General features: G+C 36.5%; 1 protein-coding gene across 1 annotated transcript in view; it reads left to right on the forward strand.

Moving 5' to 3' along the window:
• The window catches only part of SLC25A21 (solute carrier family 25 member 21), a 233941-nt gene that overhangs the window by 168272 nt on the left and 38068 nt on the right, over positions 1-27601 (forward strand). The window contains exon 3 of the mRNA XM_084207172.1: positions 7274-7357. Within this exon, the coding sequence (XP_084063298.1) occupies positions 7274-7357 (84 nt within the window). The remainder of the gene's footprint in view (positions 1-7273; positions 7358-27601) is intronic.

The raw sequence follows: 27601 nt of genomic DNA on the forward strand, positions 1-27601 counted from the left end.
ATGCTGTGCTCAGAACTTGTATCTAGGCAGGCAGAGCAAAGCTTCAGAGACAGAACTGTACCTTGTACACGGCCACAGCACTGGCAGAGCAGCCAGCAGAGCTGTTCCTGCTCGGGCAGGACTTGTGGATAAGGTTTTCACACAGAAGAGCACTGGAGGCATTTCTAAAGGATAATAAAAATAGGTATTATTTGCAAGTCCTTAACCATGAGGAAAGGCTGGTACTTTCGAGGAGCTCCTAGAATCCCACAGCTGCCAGTGGTACCTGGGAAACACAAGAGCATTCCGGGCCCTGGAGGCTGGGGTGGAAGACACTGCAGTAGGTGGGGAGGGCTCCAGCCTGGAGCCTCAATCCATATGTCCACTTTGTTGTGAAACATGAATTCAAGTATTCTCAGTATTTTCATCCATGGAATAAAATGGAACTTGCACATTCATGAGGTTTCTCTGATGGTTGGTTTTAAGCGTGGCATGAAAAAGTTTTGGTTTTCACTATTTTGGTTTTGTTGTTTAGAACTCGCCCTCCACACACACAGTCATTAATGGAATTAGATTATTAAAATATTTATTGTTTGAACTTAGTTTCTGCTGAATTTCTTCCTTGGGAAAACATGAAATTATTCATATGTAAGTGCTATGACTACATTTTTTTTTGTTATTCTTCTGCAATATTACCAGAGTAGATCTGCATGAAACAGTTAAATGGATTCATGTGACCTGCTCCCGGTCAAGTTATTTTTTTCATTAACATCTTTTAAATTACATGTAAAGAAAATTTTTCTTCTGATGTTATAGCTACTGCATGTTTGTCCCATGCACACAATGGAAGAATTAATACAGGAGAAAAAAAAATCATGAGAGTTATTCATTAGTAGCTGAAAAAATACAGCTTTAGCGTCTAAAAAATTAAATAAATAAAAACATATTTACTGTACTTCTATTTTTGATGGAATAATGTGCTGCTTAGCATCTGTAAAAGAAATAGGAAGTACAGGAAAGAGTAGGTTCTTCTGATTAGTGTACTTTTCTCTGGTCTAAGAGTCACATTCAGAGAACTGGCTGAGAGAAGCTGTTTTGTCACGTTTAAGACATCATAGCTTTTTGTATTTAATGATGCACTTCATTCAAGGAAAATAATTGTTAAAAATTGTAAGTTTAGAGTAAGCTATGGATAATAAGTTCTCATCATCAAGGCTGAAAGGGTTCAGACCAAGTGTTTTGTGAGGGTTTAGATAAATTGCTTTTAGCCAATCTAAAAGGAGGCCACAGGTGGTGATGATCTTACTGGGTCCAGTTTGATCAGAACAGCCAGTGTGTTCCATATAAATTCTGCTGTAAATTGCCAAGTCTGTTGTTGATCTAGCTGTAACTTTTGCCACAAATGTGCCCTTATTCAGATGTGGGCAGTTGCTCCTTTCTCATCTGCTGGTGGTGGTTCCTCTTTTTGCCCTATTTATTTATTTTTCATGGCAATTTCTCAGGTATTTTTCTCAAAGTACAAATCAGATAGCAAGAGGACAGAACAGATCTGGATTACAATAAGTCAGAGATCAGGTGTGGAATAGACACATTTATGAGATGCAATGTTTGATAAACACGTTTGTAAATGCGAGAAATAATCCATTTCTCAGTTTTCTGAGATATATAAATCAGTTTTTTATTTTACCATCATAGCTGATAGTTGATGTTCTAACTGATATAAAAATAAACTCTGCAGAGAAACCTTTCAGGGTATCCTTACAATTATTTCCATTAATATTCTTTTTTTTTTTTTTTTTTTTTTTTTGGTTAAAAAGCCCAACAAATTCCTCCAAAATTCAAAGGGGTGAATAAACTTAACAAGCATCATTAATTCCAACAAAATTAAATTTATTGTGGTGAATTTTGAAATAATTTTTAGTAATGCTTCCCTATCTATGATTCTGATTTTTTTCTTTAAGGTAAATATAAACTGTAAGAAAATTCAGCTACAAAAATCTAATTACCATAGATTTGAGACAAATCTATGCCTAGTATGGAGAATAACTGGAAGAAGTTCTCTTCTTTACCTGTTCTTTATATTACTACTTTATTATATTCTTATATGCTTTGCACACTTAAATAATCATCATAGCAATACTAGAACACTCCAAATATGAACTTCTGCAGTAGCAAAACTTGTATCTTTTGCTTAAAATAATTGGGCTTTTTTTGGTTTGAAAAGTAATATTCAGCTCTTTAACAGCTCCTATGATTTACTGTTAAAATAAGTGGCAGAATTATACTCTCAACTTAGTTATTATCCTGTAAGTAACATAAGCAATGCAAAGAACTTGAGCCAAAAAGTGAAATAAATTATATTATTGAGGTCCATTTTCCAGTCCAAAGTTCTGCATGAAATTTAGGCATCAGTAGATATCACTCATGGTAACACCTGAACAAATGTTTAACTTAAAAAATCAAAATATTTTAAAAATATAATGCAGTTATTTTATTTTATTAGAAGTATGTTCACTGTTAAATAATGTATATTTATATAAAACTTCAGACTATACATTCTTTTATCAACATATGAGGGTGTGGTAAATACAGTTAGGAGTGTCTGGAATCATGGGAATTACAGAAAGTGCAGAAGCTGTACATGTTTTCAGTTTTCCAAGGACCGTACATTTATTTAAAAGTTGTTTTAAAATTAAAGTTGAGCCGATATTTTAAATTTTTTTTTGTTGTTATGCCATGTAATTATCTTCTTTATAGCATCTATATGCGTCAGTTCCCAAGTTGATTTGCTCTGGTACTGCACAAACCCCAACCATGAATGGAAATGTTAGGAGCTGTATTCAAAACCAAGTAGAAGGTATGATAAAATCCTACTGAGATGTGCAGAGAAGGAAAATGCAGCTAAGGCTGCCACTCCTTGGCAAGCTGCAGCCTGGTATAAAGCTTGGTGCTATGAGTCAGTGTTTTTCTTTCCCTCTGAACTCTGTGGTTGAGAAACTAGTCAGCAGTGCTGCATAAAAACAGCAAGAAATTCTGGAATTTATGCATGAGGGTCTTTGCAAACCCAGTGGCAAGAATCTGACAAGTCTAGACTGCTCCATATCACATTCTGGTTGTCCTGCACCACTGGGTCTTAAATGCTCACTATGGGCTTCAATCTAGATATGAAAATACTGATTTCTTCCTTTTAGATTTTAAGATGACTAAAACAATGTCAATACAAATTAGAGATCTTTCTCCAAGCCAGATCAGTAAGTAACATGGGGAGGATTCGTAGGTAATGTTGTGGTAAACAGGCTTTAAACACGAAATATCTGGATAATGTAGTAGCAGACGAGCACAAGAAAACTTTGATGAGATATTCAGCAAACATGAACAAAACATTTAGCAAATTATAGAGGGATGTGAGAGAATCTTTTTTTCATGAAGTACATGCATCTATTTGTTCTTCTATAGATACCGATTCCATTAGAAAAGATTACCTAGAGGATTTTTGCACTAAGAATAGGATCAGAAAAGCATGATCTGGACTGAGGAGTTTATTGAACTCAGAATGAAATGCTGGCTATTAAAAAAACAACAAGGACTGTGAGTTAGGCATTGGAAACAGATGCATGTGTTTGTGTAGAGTCATTGCTCCACAACATGATGGATCACCTGCTAAATGATAAGTGATTCAGAGAACTGCTGAAAGGACTCAAGCATCTTCTACATTATGGAATTTCAGAGCCCATTGAGACTTATTGATCAAGGACTGTTATAACCATAAAAAAATGTTCTCTCTCATGCTAGTAAAATAACAATAATTTAGGTTTATTCTTTTCACAAGTAGAAGTTTTAGTGTGGGTAAGTTAAAATATTTTCATGGTTTTAGATCATCAGTTTTCAATGCCTATTGAACAGACCCCAAAACCTCAAATAGTTTTACATGGTTCCCACTTTTTATAGAGATCCCAAACATGTGTCTTCTGCAGTGAACAGTGAAGGACACTAATGTCCTCTTAAACATTTTCAGGGCACTTTGGTATCTAGTGTAGCTACTGCAAAGGTACTGTTCCTTCAAAGGGGACATGGAAGACCAAGCCCTTTGGACTGCTGCTCTAAGCCAGAAAAAGAAAATGTGATGTCCCTGTTGGCATGGGAGATGGCTGTGGGAACTGCAAGGAGCCAAGGGGGCAGGCAGTGAATGCCTTGGCTGGTCCCAGGTAGGAAGAGGCGATGCAGGGTGCAAAGTGCCTCCCGCAGCTTGGTGCTCAGCACCACCGCATTCTGCCCAGAAAGCCAAGAAGCAGGAAAATGACAGGGGAGGAAAGTTAGCCTGATGCTCATTTTTAAAGTGATAAAGCTTGCAGTAAACACAGAATGTACTGGAGTGTCCAGTGACTTCTGACACTTCTTGGATGCTGGTAGTGAGTAGGAGGCCGTCCATTCCAGCCCTGGGAAAGCATCCCTGCACATGTGGCTGTTCAGCATGTCACTGAGGGCTGCCTGCCATCACACTTCAAAATTATTAGATCAGAAGTTAGTGCTCCAATGGTATTTAGAGGGGAATTTATCTTTTTTGGTCTAGCAAAAGCTGAAAGGATACAAGGCAGCCATCCAACTTTCAAAAATGCATGAAATTCAGTGGTTTTATAGTGCTTTTAGAGAGGAACGGATTTGAAGCAGAGAAAGCCATTACATATCCCGCAGTTGTGTTCATTCCTCTAAACAATCATTAAAAACAGGCCAGGTTGGGGCTTTCTTTAAGGGAATGCTTTAGCTCCTCTGTGTTATTGACTACTAATAGAGGCTGCCACTGCTGTCTCCAGGAAAACAAACAAACATTTTTTCTCAGCTCTTCCTTGAGCTTCTTATAACAAGTGCTGGTGATCAATTAGTTAGTTCATTAAAAAGTTACACATGATTTTATTGAGGCAAGCAATTCTGAATCAAAGAACCCAATTGGCAGATCTAGGTTGAAGCACATAATTGGCATGTATTTTAGAATTGCTGTTAAAGCTGTAAAATAGATTTACTAGGGAAGGAATGGATCCAAAAACCCTAAAGGAAGGAATATGTTATTTGTGTGACTCAGTGTAACAAATGGACTCATTTAACACTAAAGTCTTATCTATATTAAAACAAATATGTGAAATAAATGTAAAGCTTCTTTGACTTAACTTCTTTAGTAAGAGGTTATCCTTCATCTGATAAAACATAAATTACCTACAGAATTATTGCATTTCTTATGCCATTACTTACATTATTGCTATAAAAGACGTATTTTTATTGAATCATTTAAATTTAGTTGAGAAGTTGCCAGTGTGTAAGCTGTTAAACAGAATTATATAAATATGTTCACTATGTCGTTGGGATCCACTGTGACTCTGCAATTAAAGCCCCAGTTCAACAAACAGTTTTGCATGCACAGTTTAGTGGGGAGCCTTACACACATGCAAGTAGGACATTGCTGAGCACTTGCAGGGTGAAAGAGACCAAAGTGCATTATTCAAAGGGTGCTTTAGAAACAGTGATACTTTTTTGAGTTTACAAAGAGGCCAAATCTTGAAACTCGAGGAAAAGAGTTTGCGTTAAGAAAATGTTGGTTTTAAATACTTTGAGAAAGGATGGGGTGAGTTTTTTGCAAGTTTTCTTTCAGAAAAAGAAAGGCATTTTTAATTTTGAGCTGAGGTGTATAAACAATCAAGTCTTAAATACATTAAAATGTGCATAGAAACTGTTTTAATTTGGGTTGCTTGACTGCCACAATGTAAAAGCTTCTGTAGCTGGTACTGCTGTTGGACTATGCTGATGGCATTGAGGCTTTTTTTTTTTTCAACTATTAGCCTTCCCAAGGGATCTTTTCAGACAAAATGTTATGCACCAGCTCTTATTTGAGTGTAAGCCTATTGAATAGCATTCTTCTTTCTGCCAACTTGGCAGCAAGTTCTTGTGCTAATAAAAGAGGTTACCCCAGATAGAGATCCCAGATGTGCCTGAACTACTTTTATTAGGACTATGGAGGGACTCTGTTTCCTTCTAACTGTTTTAAAAAAGGTGTGGGCTTGCCTTCATAATTGCCTAAAGAATTGCATCACTCAATTTTTTTTTTCTCAAACCGAAGAAAATTTAAGCTTTGTTAGCACAGAAATACTGATGTTCAAAACAATTAATGCCTTTTGCCACAAGGCAAATGTTGACTTGACCTTACTGAATTCTGTGAGAGAGGAGAAAATTGCTGTTTAACCTTGAGTTAAAAATGCCTTGATTCGTTATCTCATTTAAATGAGATCCGGTATCGTGATTGGAATAAGTAACAATTGATGTTTCTCAGAACAGCAGTGTACCTGTGGCAAGTGGTGTACTTGACTGTAATAGGAATTATTCCTTGAAACCAGGAATATTATTGTAACCAGGGATAAAACCAGTATAGTGATTGCCTGCTGTAGGGCTATTTTAGACTGGAATTGACAACAGCAATAATCTTTTTATTTCTTAATGCTATTTGGTAATCAGCAGTTTAAAAAGAAGTTATGTTGCTAAAAATTAATCTAAATATCTCCATTCTATTTACTTGAATGTGCCAGCTGCAGTTTTTAAACTGAAAGAAATAGGATCCTCTAACTGAGATACTTAGTAAAATAATATAGTTTGTTAAACTCACTGTTGCTATCCATAAATCATAACAATAAGAAGTTTACAATCTTAAATCATAATCTTGATTTTCCTTTCAAGGCCACAAGCTTCATGTTGAAATTTTTATTGTCATTCAAAATTTGAATAGAGAAAATAAGGTTTCAATTAGAATAATTCATTGCTTGCTTTTATTGTTCATCCTATTATTGAATTATGAAAAATGAATGGTGCTCTAATATCTGATCATGTCTCTGCTTGATTTTTGTTGTAATTGTGTCAGATATAAAAATGAGCAACACACGATAGCATTACATTCCAGATTTTCAAAAGCAGGGTTTGACTCAAACACTCACATGAGTTTCAGTGGGCTTTGGATCAGGCACAGGGTTAACAGCTTATTTTTCAAACAACTAGAAAGAGGTGTAAATGTCAAAGGTGATAGCTATACTGTGAGTTCCATAAACTACAAAAAAAGTTACTACTAAAGCTCTATTTTTCCTTGATTTAACAGCTTCTATGAAAACAGTGTTAATAAGTATATCAGGAACAGTATATAATAATGAATCGGAGACATAAAAAAACCCTTTAAAACTCCTTTTATATAATAATTGGAAAGTTAAAAGTGACTTAAAATCCCTGACTTCTCATGCTGTGATGTAAATTGTATTTTTTTTAGGTTCCAAATTCAAAGAGGGAAAACTGATCCAACCAGTTACAAGAGCCTGGGGGACTGTTTTAGGACTATTTTCCAACGAGAAGGGTAAGAGTATATGTTTTTAAAATTGTCAATTTTATGCAACCTTTCTTAATCACCCATTTTTCCAGACATTAGATCCTCTTTATATTCCACTCTTCTTTTTGCAATTGCAAGAATTTGGCGAACATAGTCTTACATAACGAGCACAATTTGAAAAGTCTTGATTGGTCTAAATTAGACTGACAATGCCATTTTTGGTTATTATAATATGTCAAAGAATGCACAGCTGCCTCGAGACACTGATGCAAACCCTGCTTCAGCACTGGAGCAGGATGGCTGCATCAGTGTGTTGCTGTATCTTCACTCGTGTGTCTTGTCCTGGTTTAGTAACTAACTCGGGCTGAGCACTTGTTCACAAGCTCTGATGAAATGGCATTCCCAGTTACCTGTGGGAGACAATGTTTGCAGGTCCTGTGTAAGCAAAATTCCACAGCTTTTCAGCTTGACAGAATGTGGAGAAAACAGGTATGTTCATCAGTTACTTGAATCGTACTGTCATCATAAAGTAAGGTACCACTGCTCTAAGCCTGAGCTCTTCTAAGGGACTTGGGTTCTGATCCAGAAAGGCATTTAAATATAGGCTTAATTTTATGGGCAGTCCAGTTAAAGCCAGAGAATGTAATGGGATCAATCATATGCTTAAAGTTAAGCCTGTTATCCACAGGAGCTCCTTGGAAGCCAGCCTTTAATCAAGGTAACTCTAATTAATAAAACCCAGCTTTGAGTAGCTGGCAGGCTTTCCATGAACTTTTTTAATACCATAGCAACCCAATTTTTTTTTTTTTTTATCCATGTATCACGGCAACAATTTTGTTGGAAAATGACCTCTGAGATCATCAAGTCCAACCTATAGATCATGAATCCAACCTAAATATTAATCAAAATGGAACTGCTGCTGTATATAGTGGCACAGATCCTGGATGTGGAGGCAGCATAGGTGCAGTGAGACATTGACTTCTTGCATCCACAAGCTGCACTGGAAAGACAGAGGTGAGATGAGCAGTGAAAATTAATAACTAGACCAATTTTGTTTCTTGCAGTGAGATTTAGCTAAGCTAAACTACCTAAGCACATCCATATGGAACCAGATGGTTTGAAATGAGGAAGTAGGGATGTACAAAGAAGTCACACTACAGTGTGGAAAGAGGAAGTTGTCGCAGCTGCCCTTATTAGTTGCAAATTCATTTTTGTTGAGAGATTAATGTTGTGTTTTTTCACTACAATAGGCATTAAAAAGCTTAAAAGCTGAAAAGATTCCACACAAATGATAATCTGTGGCTTCTGAGGTTTTCTAGGCTGAGTATATGTTAACTTCTTCTCAAAAGAAAACTATTGAGGTATTAATAATTACAATAATGTTGAACTATTTTTAAAAAGAAAACTAGTTTCAATATTTAAGTCAGTGAGTATGAAAACAGTGTTTATCTCATCCCAATTCATTAGTATTTTTTGTATCTGGAGAAAGAGTCTAAATCAAGAGACACCTTCCAAGGTAATTGATTATTCATTGGGTTTTTCCTAAGGAACCCTTGTGCCCCAATACTGGAAATAAACCAGAATATTTTTAATGTTTGTAACAAGTCGTGCACCTGTGAGCAGAAAAAAGATGATGATTAAATAAAAATATTAAATATTTAAATCACAGTTTAGCAGGGGATTGCATCAAATTTCTGTTGGACAAGAGCTAATACAGAGTTTTACTTGCCTGTTTCAAAAGCAGTCAATACTCAATACAAGAAGTTAAAAAGCAAATGTTATGAGTAGCTGTTTTTCTCCAGGAAGTTAGAGGCAGAAATTTACATTAAACAGACATCAGTAGTAAGCACTAGGAAAAAGAATGAGATAAAAAATCTCAGATGAACTATAATGTTAAATTTTGGAAGAAAATAAATCAGTTAATGCTGAAAAAACTGTATGACTCCATGAGTCTTTCATTCCTGTCTGCTCAAGTTGTCTGGTTTCTGGAGCATGGTGATTACAACAACTGTGAAGGAAGTGATGGAGGAATGTGAATTATTTTAGTTTGTGGAAACCTTTAATCCTGGTAACCCATTCCTTGTGTAGCCACAAAAATATGCAGAAGAGAGCCCCAAGAAAGGGCTTCACATTTAGATACTAAGCAAAGAAAATCAGTCTATGAGGTGTTCAGCCTCAGGTGTGTAAGTCTGTGAGGAAGGTGTAAGAAACTCATTTATGCCCCATGTTTATTCCTGATTGGCAATGTGAAACACCCCCCATGGTGTGCAGCATTTTCTGAAAATATCTAAATATCTAAATCTATAAAGAATTTAGTCATAAACGAAAGTGAAAATAACTAAATTAATCCAAAAGGGGTTTAGACATCTTTCTCCAGCACTCTGAATTCCCTTTTGGCATCTGTGATTTTATGTTAAATTGACTAAAAAAAAAACCCTAACTAAATAAAGAAACACAGTGGGAAAAGAAGTGTTACTAATGGCCTGTCCCTGAAAATGTTTACATTTGGAATTATTGCTTATGCTGATTTGTACTTACAGTTTTCAGTAGTAACAACTAAGGTAAGCCAAAATGTCAAAGCCCAGTTCAGGTGAGACACTTCATCATGCCTTAATTTTTTGACCTTGTTATGTTGAGGCTAAGTATGCAGAGTCAGCCTAGGAATTATTTATTTTTATGAACACATATGCAAGTGATTCATTTGCTGCATTGGGTCTTACTGAAAATCAAGCAATACCATGTTACTACAGTATCACTGGAGCAATCTGGTGATTCCATGGAAAGCTTTATCACAAATAACTGCCAAAATTCTTTAACCATCCCTCTGATTTTGTCCTCATTACAATGAAAAGGACATAGGAAATAATTGTCTAATCACTAACAGAACGCTGTCCATTTCAAAGAATCAGAAAACTCCTTCATCTTTACAAAACACTAGAAATTATTGAATAAAACAAAACAAACAAACAAAACCCCAACCAAACAAAAGCAAAACAAAAAAAAAACCAACAAAAACCCAAGAGGAAGTTCTACAAAATCTCCCTTCCCCCAAACTTTGAATACCTCTTTAACTAGAAATACATTTTCTTCATGGGGTATTAAATTCTTCAAAGAAGGATCCATCCCTTGAACTCTTTTCTTGTCTTACAAGAAAATGGGAGCCACAAAACATAAAATTTAAATGAGACTCACCAAACGAAGGCTCAGTTGAGCAGAGCATTAAAGGTCACATAACTTTCTTTAAAGGGAGGCAGATCTATTAACTTCAGGGGTTTTGTGAACTTGTTTTGGGAGCATCCAGTCACTACCAATTGCACAGGAGCTGCAGTGGTAGGAATCCTCTCAGGTGATGAGCAACCTCTGCTCAGCTGGATTTGCTAGGAGCTGTGCAGTAAAGGTTCTCTGGTTTCACTTATGAGATGATGCATGAATTGACAGATCTTTGACAGTGAGGTAAACCCACCAGGAGCATGTCTGTTTATTGAGGAGTGATAGCTTTATAGCCAACATAATCTGATGCTTATTAGGGAAAATGTTTGGACACAGGATTAACTCAAAGCATTAACAGAGAAAACTTCTCATTCACTGTAGATCCTACAAATAACATGGTAGATTGTGTTAAATGACTGATCTTTATATCATCATGATCTTTACTCCATTTGTACTCACTTGCTTTTTTTAAAATAGTGACTTAAGTTGGAATTTGAAATGTAAGAATAAACCAATGTTCTAGCTGAATGTATATGTTGTATCTATATTAAAGACACATGGTGTTGTGTCTCATATTAAGAATGGAAAATTATGCCCATCTGCATTGTCTTAATCTGCAGTTACAGCATTAAAATTATGGATGCTTTTAGTTCAAGTCAGTAAACAACTTTGTTCTTGTAAACTTGGATTTTCATGGGCTCATAATTTTAACAGTAAATGTTCTGGGTTATAGTTGGGAGGCACTCAGTCTTGAAACCTGTTACTTTCTCATTCATTTGTTAACTTGCCTGAATTAGGAGGGGTAGTAGTGTCCTGGATTCCAGGTTTATAATTCAACACTTCAGTAAGCTACAGTTTAAAGTTCTTGTTAGCCTTTCTTAGAGCTAGATGGTCCTGGGAAAGTGCAAAACACAATTGTCATTAATTTGAGACTTCACTACTTCTGCTGAGTTATTTGATTATTTATGTTTAATTTGCTTTGGGAAGGAGCAATTACCTTTACATTTACACAGTCCAATAGCTTTATAATTATTCTTGTCCTGTTCTCAGCACCACCTTACCTCTCTTGTACCTATAATTGTCTGTATGACCACACACACCTTTTTTTTTAACAAGCAGCACCCTGACTCATACATTAATGAGGTTATGAAGCTGCACAAAACTTGTCAGCTATGGGTGGAGTATGTGGGAGAAGAGCCAACACTAAGGAGCTGGATGAGTGCAGAGTCATCAGCAAACATGCAGAAGCTGGAGGGCTCCTGGTTCGTGTGATATCAGTGGTGATGCATCAATTAAGGAATTTGTTAGCACTCTCCTTTGTCTTGCCTTGTATATCATGCTAACAAGTACTGGAGAGACTGCAGCAGTGCTCTTGAGGCCTGGCTCTCCCACCTGGCTTCAGAAGACACTCTGCTGGTGCTGAATGCCAGCAGGTCAGGGAAGGAGACAGGCAGAGCTGGCAGCCATGCAGGCAGACTGCAGCCACCCGTCTCTGGCACTCACCAACATCATCACTGGCCATTCCTGCTCCCAAATAAGGGTTGCACAGGATACAAATACTGAAGTCTTCAAGGAAATTTCCAGCCAGGTAGGCATGACATTGTGAGTCATGCCAAAAATCCCTTTTCCCAGTGTGTATTTATAACCGAGAGATTAATTTCAACTTACTAGAGGCATAAATTCTTGTGGTATCGAAAGACCAGACTTAAGGCTCTGCTTTCAGTGCTCTGAGGGAAGCAGAAGTTGTAGATTAAGATATTTCCCACACACACAGAGCTATCTGCCCCACTCCTTAGTTTCTTGTTAGCACTTCAGACCAGGAGGAGCAGAAGGGAACTTGGACTGCTTGCTACATTCAAGAATCTTATTTCTTAGTAGAGACTCACCTACACTGACAGTTTGAGAAACTGGGATCCTGCAAGCTGAAGTACAGGTACCTTTTCTGCCTCCACTTCAGGAACAGTAACCTCCATCTGAGCACTGAAGAGAGTCTGCTAGCATTTGTACTTCAAGAGAAAAAAAGAATCTATATATAGATCCATCTCTCTGCTAGTCCTACTGGCCTGTCTCACACTTACAAACTCATAATACTTCAGCCTTGCTAAAGTAAGCCTGAAGATACTTAAAAAAAAAAAGAAAAGCACTTCTCCACCAAAATGTCTATCTGTATATTTCCTGATGCATCCACATAGTTCATAGTATATTTCTAATTTTTCTTCTTTTCATCTGTCATGCTGTAGAATTATTCTGTGAATCACATTATTCTATGTTGGCTTCTTGCCATACTATTGTGTTTATTGCAGACTTCACTAAAAACCTGTAATTTAGAGTATCAGAAATAATTACCACATTCCTGTGGGAAATAATATAATCCAAAACATAAAGTGTCAATCAAGTTATATAAAAAATTGTTCAACTGAGAACTCTAATTGAAATTATAAAGGACAATGTAGTGGCTTAAACTGGGAACCTGTGCTAAATCTGCTGGCTTTCATGAGTAAAATTAATGTCTTAGGGCTGAATCTTTAAACCTTGTTCTTGCTCTGCACATCTTTAAAGAAGAAAGGCTCAGTTTTAGAAGAGCTGGGATTCATAAATTTTCAGGGAGCGTGAGCTTGCAAAGTTTAGGTACGGACACAGCAAATTCTCATAGTACATAATTAAATGTATCAACTGTTTAATCAGTACATTTATTTTTGAACACAGCACTCCTCAGCAAGTACCCTCATGCCTGTGCAGTTTGGAAGAAAGGATCCACATGGCCCTGTGGGAAGCTGGTCTCACATCTCTGCAGTGAAAAGAGAAACAATGCCTTAGCATAGACTAGGTGCCCCACAATCCAAGAATTTCAGAATTTCTTCTGGCTAATTAGTTAGAGTTGCTTCTTAATATTCCAGGACATATGTAGGCAGAGTGATAGATCTTCTTTCCCTAAAACTGTTCTTATGCCAATTATTCTCACTTAACCCCTTGGTCTGCATGGATCTATGTGCAATATCTGGTCTTACAGTTTTCAGTTTAATTTCCTTGTCTCTATTTTATCTGGACTTGTGTCTTAAAACCGTCAATTTTATTCTTACTCTGAATGGGTGCTGAGCCATAAAATTTAAATGATGGTATAGCCTTGTATAAAGTAATCGTAAAGACTACTTTCAAGATTAAAGGAATGCATAAAATTTGACTGACAGAATTTCCATGATCATTTACTTTAACATATTCATTTGTATAATACTCAAAAGGTTTTAGAACAAATATGGCCACAAAGGAGACATCTTTTGTGTATTTATATGAAGGTGATGTGCATTAGGCTTTCTTTTGTGTATAACCAGTTCTTAATCCAGTGCCAACAATTTTAAGTGTCTGGATGCTTTTGCAACGCTAGTGAGTCACAAAATAAAGATGATACTTGTCCTTTTAGCCAATGGGTCTCAAAACACTTCACAGAAGAAGGAAGTACCATTATCTTAAATGTACAGATGGGGATATTGATTTGTAAAGTGAGTCAAGCAGACTAAAGTAGACCTGGATTGGAGCATGCACAGGGGTGGTTCTCCCAGAGCAGCCCGATACCATGTTGTTTATTTGGCACCTTAATATCAAAGCTCTGCGGAGCACACGTGTTGGACACAAAATTGCATTATTTGATAAAGGTTCAGTATCAATAATTCAGTCATTTTCTGGAGACTTAATCAGCAGCTCATTTTATGAAGTAGTTGTCTGAGAGCAGCCATGGATGTAGTGGCAGGTTCAGGCCTGAAGCTGGATATCCTGAGTGCAAGGCAAGCTCCCTGTTCCCCAGCCCGCACTGTCTCCAGAGTCAGCAGTGTTTACTGATGTTACTGTCATGAGGTTTTCATCATCCCATCCAGGCAAGAATTCTCTGCTCCTGACTGGAGGTTCCCTACCCCCATCTTCATATGTTAACACTTGAAAACATAAAAAAATGGTTTTGGAATGTGAAAAACTTTATGTGTGTAGCTGTCTGAAATACAGAGAAGTTATGGTGGTGTAACTAAGGGCAGCATTTGACTAACCACATTTTTATTACTGGCAAACACACATTTTACTTGCAAAATTTAATCTGGTATATATGGCAACGCCATAAACAAGAATGCTCTTTTAAAGAGAATCACTTCTGAGAATCATATGCTTTAAAGATGAAACACATGCTTACTTATTTCCCATAGGAACAAAACACAATAAAATCATGTAAATCTTAAAAGCATCTTAGAAGTAAACAGGCCAGACGTTAACTGGCATTAGTTGTTTTCATTTGCTAAGGCCACCGGAGGTACACTCACATTGGGTGTAGGCTCTTCATTTTTTAAAGGTTCAAGCTGTTGTATTTTTTTTCAAGTATTTTCATAATTGCACAGTTTTAACATTAAAGGTATGATTTCTCACATGTCTCTGTTTTCTAATACTATAACATTAATAGAACTCATTATAACATTAGTATTTATAGAAGTTGCTCCCTGGAATCAGATGACTGCATCATAAGATGCTTATATTAAAGAAGTAAAAAGATACCTACAAGAATTGTTTGCAGTCCCTTTTAACCTATCTACTCTGAAGGTCAATGGAACTCAATTGTTTAATCCTTATTATTTTAACACTCCAGGATATTTGTCATTTTTGGAACATTAGGTTCCTGATGGTTTCAAACATCATATTTAAATAAATCAGGGTGATAATTGTGCTTATAATAAACCTTCAATTAGGTCTAGAGTGTAGAAAACACCACACTACGCTTTATCATCAAATTGGCTAAATGTGTTTCTGAAAGAGAAGAATTTGTCTGCCAAATTTGGCAGCCCAGAAAAATGGCCATGAATTTCTCCTGCTTCAGTAACTGGCTGGACGTGAAGGACTGCCGTGTTTCAAGGGGTGAGCAGCTGTGACATTCCCTGGTGCTCCAAGTAGGGGTTTGCTCCTGGCACCCTGATGGAATCATTTCTGCCTGGCACTGTTCTCCTCACTTCAGGCAGGGACATGGTGCTGCCTCGGAGCCCTGAAACCTCAGAGCCTCGGAGCTGCTGAGCTGAGAGCCACCTAGAGTTAGAAAACTGGGAAGAGCTCGTACCGGCTGTGCCATACGTGTTGTCCTTCTCCACAGCTTCCTCGGCTCCCCTAGGGCTGTATGAAAATTTCAGCTAGTGAGAACCTTTCAGGCCAAGAACCAAGTCCTCTCGGAGTTTAGTTACAGCCAGGGCTGCATATCCCCTGAACAAAGATTTCAGGATTTCAATGGCAAATTAAGCTTAAGCCATACTTTTGGATCATGCTGCTCTTTGAGAATCTGTCCCTAAAAATCTTGCTTGTTCTGAAATGATATCTCTTTAGTGCCATTAAGTATCCAGAACTGAAACCTGTATTTAAAACATGAGAAACTGATTCAAACGGTGATGTAGAGATGGGGGGGGGGGGGTGTGTGTCTCAAATCTGAGCTGAGGAAAGGCTGTCATGCCCAGTTACAAGCAGATTAAAAAATCTGAAATCTATCTGAAACCTCCTTCTTAACAAAGGAAAAAGCTCTGAACGGTTGTCAGTAGTCAACTCCAAGAATTAGTTATTTATCAGTAATGTAAATCTAGCCATTGCATTTAACATTTCATAAACACGGTAGAGGAGGCATCATGAGGTGCAAAATTATTTGCAGGTACGTGATGTGTTTCTCTAAAAGAGAAGTGGGTATTTACTTCTCTGTGATTTGGGCTTCTGTTAGCTATTATTTGATAACCTCTTCTTTAAAATAAAAATTCCATTGTATCAAGGGAAAAAAACGGTGACCCTCTAGAGAACAGATAAATCATTTTTATGTCCTTAGAACAGCTGACTTCACACTTTTATTACATTGTTTGAAATAGCATCTTTTCATCTGGAAGGAATCAGTTTAAAATGTGATTGTCAACACAACAAAACCAGCTTTCTGTTTAAAATGGCTGCTTGTGAAGCTTAGAACTACACTTTTGCCAGGATTTTCTTTACAGACTTTAGTTACTAGAACCAAGAGATTTTAGATGGGATGTTCACAGGAAATACCTGGCAGACAGCATAAAATGCAAAGTAAAGCATTTTTATTTTAGTTGTAGAAAGCATGCCTGTGAAAATGAGCAACAGTGTTTTAGGTCAAAAGCTTTGTTTTTTAAATAAAAGATTCTAAGCTGTAGTTTGAAGTGGGTGAGAGAAAAAGTTCTCATTAATTTTTTGTGTCCTGACCTAAGTAGCCAAACAATGTACACTTAGCCTATTTCTTAGATTATATCTCATACTTATTTATAATGGCACTATTATATCTCTGCTTAATCTGCGTGTCTTTACCTCATTTAAATTCATTTCTTTACTGGCTATATGAAAACACAACTTTGTCTCTTTTATACTAATCTTTTAATTACTATAGTCCACAATTTTTTATTTGTATGTAGCTTAGATTTATTTGAACAACTAAAATTTTTACATCTGTAAAAATGCAGATCAGGATTCTATGCCAAATCAGGTACTTTAATCAGTGATAAAACATTTCCACTTCAGAAATAACTGAGCTCTTTACATTATATACATTTGCTCATTATTTTAACGGTAAATTACAAAGCTGTAATAAGACTATGACAAACTATTAGATTAAGTAGAATTTTTTCAATAATCATAGTTTTCTTATTTTCAGGGTAGATTACCTATATATTAATTGCAACAGTTTGAGCGACAATTTTGTTTTATTAAAAGTGGAGGTCTCTTCATTTTTTTTCTTAATAAATTACTTTGTTTTCTTTTTTAATGTTGGAAGTTAAAATGCATTATATGAGACACTTCTGAAATACATATTTATTAGGAAGGCAGTCTTTTTGTTGAGCCATAGAGCTGCCATAGCAGCAGTATCTGCTGGGTAAGCTGATCATTCATCCCTGACACCGCCATCAGCCCCTCTTCTCTTTGCAGTGTTCTTCACCCAAACTGAAGTCTTCCTGTATATCATGCTTCACATTCTGAAAGAAATTTAGGAATCCAGATGTTGTGAATATCCATGCTTGACCATAAATATTCCTCCAAAACAGTGTGCCAAATCAAAATAAAAAGGCAATGTAAATAGCTACGAATATTTGACAGTTACATAGATTTTCCATGGAATGCATCTTAAATAAAACAAGATAAAATGGAATTAGCATGGAGCATGGAAATATTTTAGAAGAGTGTGTTTCTGTATAACGCTAACTCATAGTTCAGGGCACATTGCTTTCCATATGACTCAGAGAATCAAACTGTGAAAAATAAATAGTTTATTTTGCTTGTTATGTTATTGGCCTCTTCAAAGAAAATAAAATTGTAACTACATATGACGTTGGGGGTTTTTTTAGTTTTTATGTTCTTTGCTTATGCAACTTATGGCATGCTGTGGTTTTTTACCCTAGAAATATCAATACTAGCTTTAATGCAATAAAAATAGTTTTATTTAATTCCAAAACTGTCTACTTCAAGTGTGGTGTGTGTCTAACACACTGCATCTCCTTGCAGGAATGCATGCATACAAGCTCAGATAAACTGCACCATTGCGTTCTGTCTATCCAGCCTGGAGAGCTGCTTTCACTGCATTTCATAGGCAACTCCTGAAGTTTTCAAGCAGCATATGAGGCAGTAATTCTGACTGAAGCATTGGCTCCAGTTATGAATACAAGATCAATTCTCATGCTTTTTTTTTTTTAATATAGCTTACCTTCGGTGTTTGTCTATTTTTGTGTATTTTAGCTCTGCCTGAACTTGCACACACGCTGTTTTGTAGCTGACTATCATACAGTGGTTGTCTCAAAAAGCACAATGATTTTTGAGGGTTTATTTCATTCTGAAAAATGGAATTTTTCCATAATAAATTAGCACTTCTGAAGTGTAGGAATTAGGTAGCCAAACCCAATACATCTCTTCGCTCTTCTCTGTAGAGTTAAATTCTGTGTCTGGGATAAATGCTTCTACAATCCTGCTGTCTCCTAATCTAGACAGGGGCTCAGATCACTTACCATTAAAGCACTTATTAGTTAAACTAATTCAATTAGTTTAAACTAATTAGTTAAACTAATTTCATAATTTTAATCCCACACAAAACTAACTTTATATCCTGACTTAAGAAATTAATTTTAATAAATGCACCTTCTTTAATTTGTAAAACCCTTCAGGCAACAAATTATATTTTCCATTTATGTCTTAATTCAACAATTTTTCTGTATAAAATACTTCATCAAAAATGTCTTTGGTATTTTAAGAGCTGATTTTTTGCACCACATTTATTGAAAACACCATCTATCTTCTGTCTGATTTACCATTTAGCATACAGATAGTATTTATTCTTTGGCTACTGTGATTTAGACAACTAAATCTGGCCTAATTTTTGTGGATAAAAGTGAATTACTAGCTCGTTAACATTTCAGCTTTTGTTTTAAAGTATTCTCACAGATATGTGTCTGTGTTTGAAAGTACAAAATTGTATACTTGCATAATATTTGGATTTTCTTATACCTGGTGGGTCACAGCATATTAAATTATTTCACCTAATTTTTTTCATACTTCCTTAATAAATGGGTAATTTAATTTAAACATCAAACTAACTTAAGTTTTCTTTAAGAAGTATATAAAAGAGCAAATCAAAACTTTCAGTTACATTTTAAAAACTCCTGTGCAAATTAAATATGGGAAATTAAATGGGAAAAATAAAATACCTGTGACCACTCATGCTAATGATTGCAAGTAATTAATAACTTTCAAAGCTGTTATATAACAACAAGAAAAATAACAGTGTATTTTTGTACAAATAGCAATTTTCTTTGACTTTCCTCAAAATTTTATAATTGTAATCTTTATATAGGATTACTTAAAGAAAAAGGGTGAATGCCAATTTAATTTGTTCCCGAAAACAGTTGTATTGCTTGAAAAGGTGAAAACATGGCTAGTGAGCAGTTTGATATAGGCAAAGTTGCAAAATGCTAGGAATCAGCGGCAAGAAAGTTTTCTCAGCATCCTATTTGAGAAAATGCACTTTTCAAAGTAGGTCTTTCTAAGCTACTGTGAGGGAATGCTTGGAATTTTGTCTTTCTACCGAAAAGGATTGGTTTTCCCTTGATTGTCATCAGTTTGCTGGGTTGTCCTGCTATTTAAGCTATTAAAGACTGGTGTGCTGCTTGGTCTCAGGTGATCCATAAAAAGGAATGAAGCCTTGGGAAGGTAAACCACCACCAGACTGGCTCGGTGTATCAGCCTTCCATGACGGAAGCTCTTTGTTGAGAATTGTTGGCAATTCCAGCAGTTTCCAACCGAAGATAAGAGCCAGCGTTCTCAGATAATGCCCTCGATCGCACACCTGATGACAGACTCCTGCATGCAAGTTTTTTCAGGTGCTATGTTTGCTCAGTAATCCTTCAGTGCCAATCTTTTCTAAATGGTGAGCAGGTCCCGTCAGTAATGGACATCAGCCATTAGGCTCGTAATATTTGTCATAGATCAGGTTACGGCTTTGTTACTGCGCTGTGATGAATGGATGCTGTTATGCTCAAAGAAAATAAGTGCTATAAATTCAGTACTAAGTGAGTTGGTACTTTAGGGGCCTGATTCGCATCCTTCTGAAGTCAGTGGAAACTATTCTGTTGGCTAAAGCCTTTATATCAGGCCTTCAATTTTCTTTCTCTTTTAAGGAGCACAACCCAGGGCAGCCATTAGTGTACAGTTTCTCCTTCCTTACTATACACAAGTTTACACCTAAACAGTAATTTTTATTTTATCTCACTTTACCTGTGATTAATGCTGATTTTCTGTGCAAATGTTTGGATTAAATGTGGAGGCATAAAGAGAATTGACCACAGAACTTGACAGATCACTCATGAGCTAATCAGAAATGAAATTGAAGAGTTCAAAAATTCATACAATATTTCTTAAAGATTTTTTTTCAGGATCCCAGTAATTCCTACGCCACATTTTGAAGCTTGTGCTCTGATTTATAGCTTTCTTTGCTTGTTGGCATTATTCTGGAAGCTTCTCTGAATGAAGGTGAAGTTAAAAAATTATCAAGGACAATAAAATGTGTCTGTGGCCGAAGTCTTAATTGTATTTCTTGCTGTTTGCAAATTTTTTAGGGAAGTTCAGATAGTACCCAAACAATTTCTAATTCATTAAAATAATTTCTGGTAACATAAAGGTGATGAATTTTGTTTTTATATTCCAGGGTATAGGAATATAGGTATACATATGAAAAATAAGGTGCAGTTTTAAGGTGTAAGCCATACAAGCATTACTCTTTCTTTGTTACCAGCCTTGTGTGGACAACAGTTTACGCTGTGTAGGGGATACTAAAATATTGCTTCTACTCACATCCATAAGAGTTCTGCATAACTTTTTAGTTACTGGCTAGAATGTTTGCTATAGCAACTCCAATTTCAAATGACCTAATAGATATCCTTCTCCTGGGAGAGGAACGATCATTTTACTATAAGGTGTATGGCAGTATGTTAAATGCTTAAATGTTTATGCTTTTTTTTACCTTAAAATGGATCCCTTCAAGTCCAACCTGTAATTGCTATACAGACCTCGTTTTCATACTCTAGCTAGTGGCAGTATTACATAAAGATTTATTCTTTCCCATTGCTTTGTGAATGTTAGTGCCTTCCTTTGTGCTTTCAGTGAGATGACTTAAATCAGATATAAAAAGGAAAACGAGTATACATGTACCAAAATAATGTAGGAAAAGAAGGGTCAGAACTAGAAATACACTAAAACTTGTAGCTTGGTGTGTTAATGCTGAGAGACTTCCTAAATGAAATACATTCTTAGGGGGTATTTGATAGAGAAGGGGTCTGGGGAACCGTGGAAGTACGAAGAGCAAAAAGAGAAGGAAAGAATTCTGTACCAAAAGATGACACAAATGTGCTCTTGTTGCTGTACGTAAGCAATAGTATTTGGTTTACAATTTCAAGAGAGAGAATTTGAATGCAAACTAAATTGTGCAGATCCTGCTTCTTATTGCTTAGACTGCACAAATGCTCAAACATTCTACTTAAAAAAAACAAACAAAAAAAAATCCAGAATTTTTTAGCAGTAAAATCTGCTGCTGCTTGCCTGCTCCTCAGAACCTTCTTTGATTCCTTTTGTGCCAGGTAAGTAATTTAATTCAAAATGAAGCTCACATTGCCTTCCTGAGCAGAGCATGTAAATTTGCTTCTGTCCTGCTGGGTGATCATTATATATAGTCTACAGTGCCGTAGGCTCTATATAAACATTTCACCTTTTCCACATTCATTAGCGACCTGCAAATTTACAGATTGCTTACCAAGTTCTTCTGCACTACCTCTGTAAGGTTTTTCTGGCATATTACCTAAGCCTGTGTTTAAGACAATATATTAAATTACACACTTCTTAATTTTACAGTTGCTCTAAGTTTTAAGATGTTGAGCAAGAGAAGCAGAATTTAGACACCTGTAATTCTGCCATGTAAATCATATGCGTGGATTGTGGCAACAGATGTCTAACTTGCATTTCTACAAGTCTACATGGAAATTGTATAAAATTTGAATTCAGAGAATAATGTAGAAAGTACATATAATATATGGGTTAATCACTATCTATTATTCTATTTTTCTTAATTTTTTTAAATTGCAGTTCTTTTTATTTCTGAAATCTAGATAGAGTCTTCATTGTCATAGAAAATGTTCCAGATAGCAATGGTGAAATGTGAGGATGCCTGATAGCATTCCAGCTAGCCTTGGATGTCTACATTTCCTACCTTAACTGATGCATGACCAAAGCTTCTGCTTCTGTGATTCATGTGAGACCACTTTATAAACACCTGTGAATAGAAATTCTCTCACAGGAAGAAGTTAATTAAAAAGTGCTTATAAATGTGTAACTATAACAGAAACATCCAAATGACACTGCTTGCCCATCACTGAAAAACAGCTGAACTAAGAATTCTGTTAGCCCTCAGGGTTTGCTACTGACTTCATATGTTTGCTTGACAGTGTTTCATCAGAAAAGAAACTAAACTAAGCACCTATTTGTGTTTAGCAGAACTTTGTATAACCCTTAAAAGTGTGGGACAAAATCTACTTTGTCCTTAGAGCCAGCCACAAAGCTTGCTTAGCAGCCTAGAGAGATCATCATCCCACCCAGAGGACACTTAAACAATAAAGCTGGCCAGAGTGCTGCAGGGAGGAAGATGTGGTCAGAGCACCACCATGTGTGTCCACAGATCTCCAGAAAGTTCTGCCAGGACAGACCCTGGGACAAAGGGCAACGTGTTGCAACTTAGAGTGTGGGCAACTGAAAGACTGGGAAACTGAAAGAACAGCTACTATAAAACCATGAGATTAATTGCCAATGAATAAAAGTGATTATAAAACCAGTCCTGAACAAATACATTTCACTTAAACCAGAACATCTGCACCAATAGTTTTAGTGCTCTAAAATCCAATGCTACTATTTTTCTAAATTGTGATTTTTTTTTTTCAGTTGAGAAAAACAGAATTAACAAAAATTAAACCGCTCTTTTTGGACCATATCAGAAAACTTGGATTTGATACTGATGAGACCAAAAAAAAGCCATGTGTGGATAATGATATCATCACCTAAGTCTAAAGCTCTTACTGTAAGAAAGGTCATGCAGTTGTCAGGTGGAGACAACTGGTAGGCTCCATCAATCAACTTGTAAGCATTTCCAGATCATGCCTAAAACACACCCATATGGTTGGGCTCCTCATGAAGTAAGGTTGCATCTGCTACCTTGTTTTTTAGAAATAGCAGCCTCTGAAATATATTCTCCTTTATACAATGGCCTAAAAGGCTTGACCAGGAACTCAAGATTTTTATTCCTTCTGAACACAGAGGAATCCAGACCAGGCGGTCCCACTTGCTGGAGTATGGTTTAACCACCATTTTAAAGCCAATAAGAGGTGGGATGTTAAAGCTTCTGTAGCTGCAGTCAAGTGGCTGCTCTGCACACAATGTCTGAGTGGTGGGCTACCCCATGCTGGGAAGTGTATTCTTTGCAGCACCATCTCTGCTCATGTAATCCAATTCTCCCCTGCTCGTGTTTCTTACCCAGCATAGCAACACATCAGGTGCCTGGGGTTGCACAGCATCCTGAAGGAGACAAATGCCACTTCTCTCTGCCACCAACCTCCCTGGGAGGGAGTCTGGTCTGAACACCCTAACTTGCTTATACTTATATTTGTGTTTCATTATTGGAAAAAGAACTTCAGACATGTCCAGTAAGAGCGTGATCATGAGCGGCTAGAGTGCTCACTGTAAAAGTATTCTGTTTATGGGGGACAAAAAAGAATAGAAAAAACATTAAACATTTTTTTCATTGTTTATTTATGCATTTTTCACTGGAAGCTAATCACAATTTTTCTCTAAAAATATTTTGTTCTGAGTTTTATTTGTTTGTCCATAGAGTTTTGTTAGGCATCTAGATTTTGAAACAGGCATTAGTACTAAGAATATGCATTGCCAGGGATGAAAATATCAGTTACAGTGGGATAAATGAAATTTTGCCCTAAGACTATTGAAAGAAAATAAAGAGATTGCTGATTTCTGTGGAAAGGGGAGTTATACACAAAAGTGAAATTCTGAGAGCTGGTAACAAATAAGGACTGAGGACCAGCTTCACTTAAAACCTAATACATTATTTATAAAACTTTCATTACATTATTCACTACACTAAGGCACTATTTTTATTCATAACTAAATATATACTGTTTTAATTAATGCAGCTAATATTGTTCTTTCTGATCTTGTTCTGTAATGTCATTATGTTGCCATGGTCACATTCATCCCACTGAAGAAATGCCTATTTTACTATGAAGAGATCAGCTATCATCACTTATGGAGTTGTAAACTGCCCATTCTTCTGATTACTCATTCTTAAGACAGGGTGCTCAGAGCAGACACCAAAAGGATATACAATAGATACAGCTTTTCATTCACATTCCTTCTAAAATCCAAGCAAAAAATATTCTTTAAAAATTCCTGGTAGTCTAGGAGTATGTCACTGTAAATCTCAGAGACTTCAACAACTGGAATAGAAAGAGTCCTGAGGTCACACCTGAAACAGAATTTTAGGGAGTAACATATTGCATTACAGAATGAGTCACGAGGCCAGCTGTGTTTATATATATTGTGCAATTAAAAGTTGGTGATCTTTCTCCTGATAACAATGGGGTATGCTGTACTCTGAATGCACGAGTCACATGGACAAAAATCCACTGTTTGGCTATTATCCAAAAATGACAATGACAAGTACATAAGCAAGTGGTGATTTGTCTTGCTCAGTCTGTGGAAGATTCTTTTTCTTTTTTTGAGTTCTATTATTTACAAAGTAATACAAATGTTGGGCAATAATCAGGCATAGCAAGCTGACTGTAGTAATATAGCATTGATGGACTGGAAACCAGATGGTCTGTCAGATAATGAAGTATTATCTGGCAAGGGATTGTTCCTGAAAGCCAACATCCTCACCTATTTAGCACTCTGGAATGTCGACATATCGGTTACCACATTCACGAGCTGGTATGTGTTGTGCTTTAGAAGCCATCCCTAGAAGAGGCATTTTAATTCAAAATTACTGCCTGATGAGAGGGTAGAGGTGCCATTATTGTAGCACAGCTGGAGGAGTGTAATACACTGCAAGATGCGAACCATACATCCGAACTCAGGTTAAAGAGGAAAACATAACCGACTCCATCCTGATTTCTGTCTAACCAAAGCCATGGTTCATGGATGCTTTAAGCCAGCTCTGCCACCATAAGAAGTGGTGTATGCTGTCTGCCCAGAGTTATGCATTCCTGCTTTTGTGCCACACTCTCCTTTGTGCCAGCACATGCCCTTCTGCTTCTGGTCAGGAGTCTTGGATGTTGGGGAAATGATTGGGTTAATATTAACCTGGCCACTTAGAAAGAAATGTGTTGGTAATCCAGAAAGATTCACTGTGGCTAGGTCATCATGTCACACACAGACCTTTTGCCAGCAGAATGGACAGGCTTTTGTGGAGGCAGGACAGAGCAACTGGGAAAGGAAAATGGGGAAATAGGATTATTTCTTCTTTCACAACAGTGCTGGTTTGTCTTAAATGTGTGTGAAAACAGAATTCAGGAATGGCCAAAACTGTTGGAGGTAAATTTGGCAAATTTCAGTTGCTGTAGCTGCCACCAGGGAAGACGGAGCAAGGAACACAAACAGCAAGGGCAGCTGGCTGGAGGGCTGGTGGGGGCAGTGCCCAGGGTTAGGAGATTCCAAAATGTCTCACTATGGCTGTGATTATAGTATAAAGTGGAGTGCAAAATGAAGAAAAATAGCATTACCTAGATGAAATAGTTTATTAAAAGATGATAGAGAATTGCTAAGTCTTTTATCAGACTGTAGCTTACAACTTTGACTTTAATTCCACCTTCAGCCAATGAAGCCATTTTCACTACCTGCATAACTGCTAAATTGAAAACCATATGATATTAGCTCTATCATATTTTCATAAGCCATTTTCTGTCATTACAACTAGGAAGTCCTTTTTCATGTAAGGAAGGAAATTGGTCCATGTTACTATTGAATGGAAAGAAAATAGTTGTCATATAATCTCTTGAGATATGCAATACATTATAATTGTCCTTTATAAGTACAAACATTCTCCCATCATTGTTAGCATTATTCATTTACAACACCTAGAAAATCATTTACCTAGATAACACAAATCAGATAAAAGGGCTTCACCTTCTGTGATTTTAGAGCTATAATATTCAATACTGATTACATAAAAAATTTCTTGAAAAAGTCTGCTTTACTCATCAAACCAGTATACCAAATGGAGCTTCAAATGAGTTAAATTGGATTTGTGGAATCATGGCCCAGTTATCTTTGCAGGTGACCTTTCTGGCAGTAGGGTGAGTTTTCTGTCTGCCAAGCAGATCAAAGAATTCAGAATATCCCTGAAGTGAAACTAATACTTTCACACACTTTAAATATGCATACCAAAATATTATCAGTTAAAGTCTCTGTTTTTCTCAAGCTTGGTTTGGGAATGCTTCAAAGCCATCATAATCTCTAGAATTAAATGTATAATTCATTCCAGGTCTATCCCTTTAGAATCAGTATTGTGTTTTATTCACTGCAAACACTTAATGAAGTTGGTAATTGTTTCAATAGACACGAAAGCTGGTGGGGCAGTAAGTGAGAACAGATTATTGTTTTAGAATTACTCCCAATTTCATGGTCACTGTGCAACCAAAGGCATTTTCATATGGCCAAATACAAAGTAAATAGAGGGGACATCAAAATTGAGATTATACTTACTAAATCAACAATGCAGACAACACTTTCTTAGTTACATAACATGAACTCATAGAACTGTACCATGGCAAAAAGGATCATGAGATCCTAAAGCTTACCCAACAAAGGCATAGTAAGGAAGTACAGAATCTTGCCTCTCTATATAACTTTGGTAACACAACTGATAAAATATTGAATTAAATCAACATGCTAAAGAAAATATTGAGGAAATATGAAGAAGTCTGTGAGGTCCACAAAATTGTACTGGCAGGAAGATAAATCTTGTGTCATAAAAACTGAGGTGCTAAGTTTTTCTGGTTGTAAGGGAGAATATTGAAAAGTTACTTGATTGCTATGGATAGAGATGTTTTCTCACCTATAGAAATGGTTTTCTAGAAGCTCATGGATTTTCACCTTTGCTCATCACGGCTAGTACCTGGAACCTGATGTTAAGCAAGTGTAGCCTTCAAACGCAGCTTTCCCTGAATGAAGAAAAACACTGCAACAATCATCTGGAGGACTTCTGCTGGAGGGCCATTACTTAAGTCTTTACAAATACTATTTAATATAGTTTCTAGGTGAAACTGATATGAGTAAATGATGTATCCTAAGGGGTCCCTCCTGAGTTTGCAGTCCAGTCTCATAGCTCATCCCCTGGCCTGTATTAAGCTTTGAGAACAGGAAACCTTGCACTGCCCTGAACCTACCATAGCACTTGGACGTTTGCACTGGAGTAATGACTGTACTTACATCATGCTTCAGAGCTTCAGCAAGTCA

Source organism: Fringilla coelebs (assembly GCF_963513975.1).
Source record: "Fringilla coelebs genome assembly, chromosome: 6".
Classification (NCBI taxonomy): Eukaryota; Metazoa; Chordata; class Aves; order Passeriformes; family Fringillidae; genus Fringilla; species Fringilla coelebs.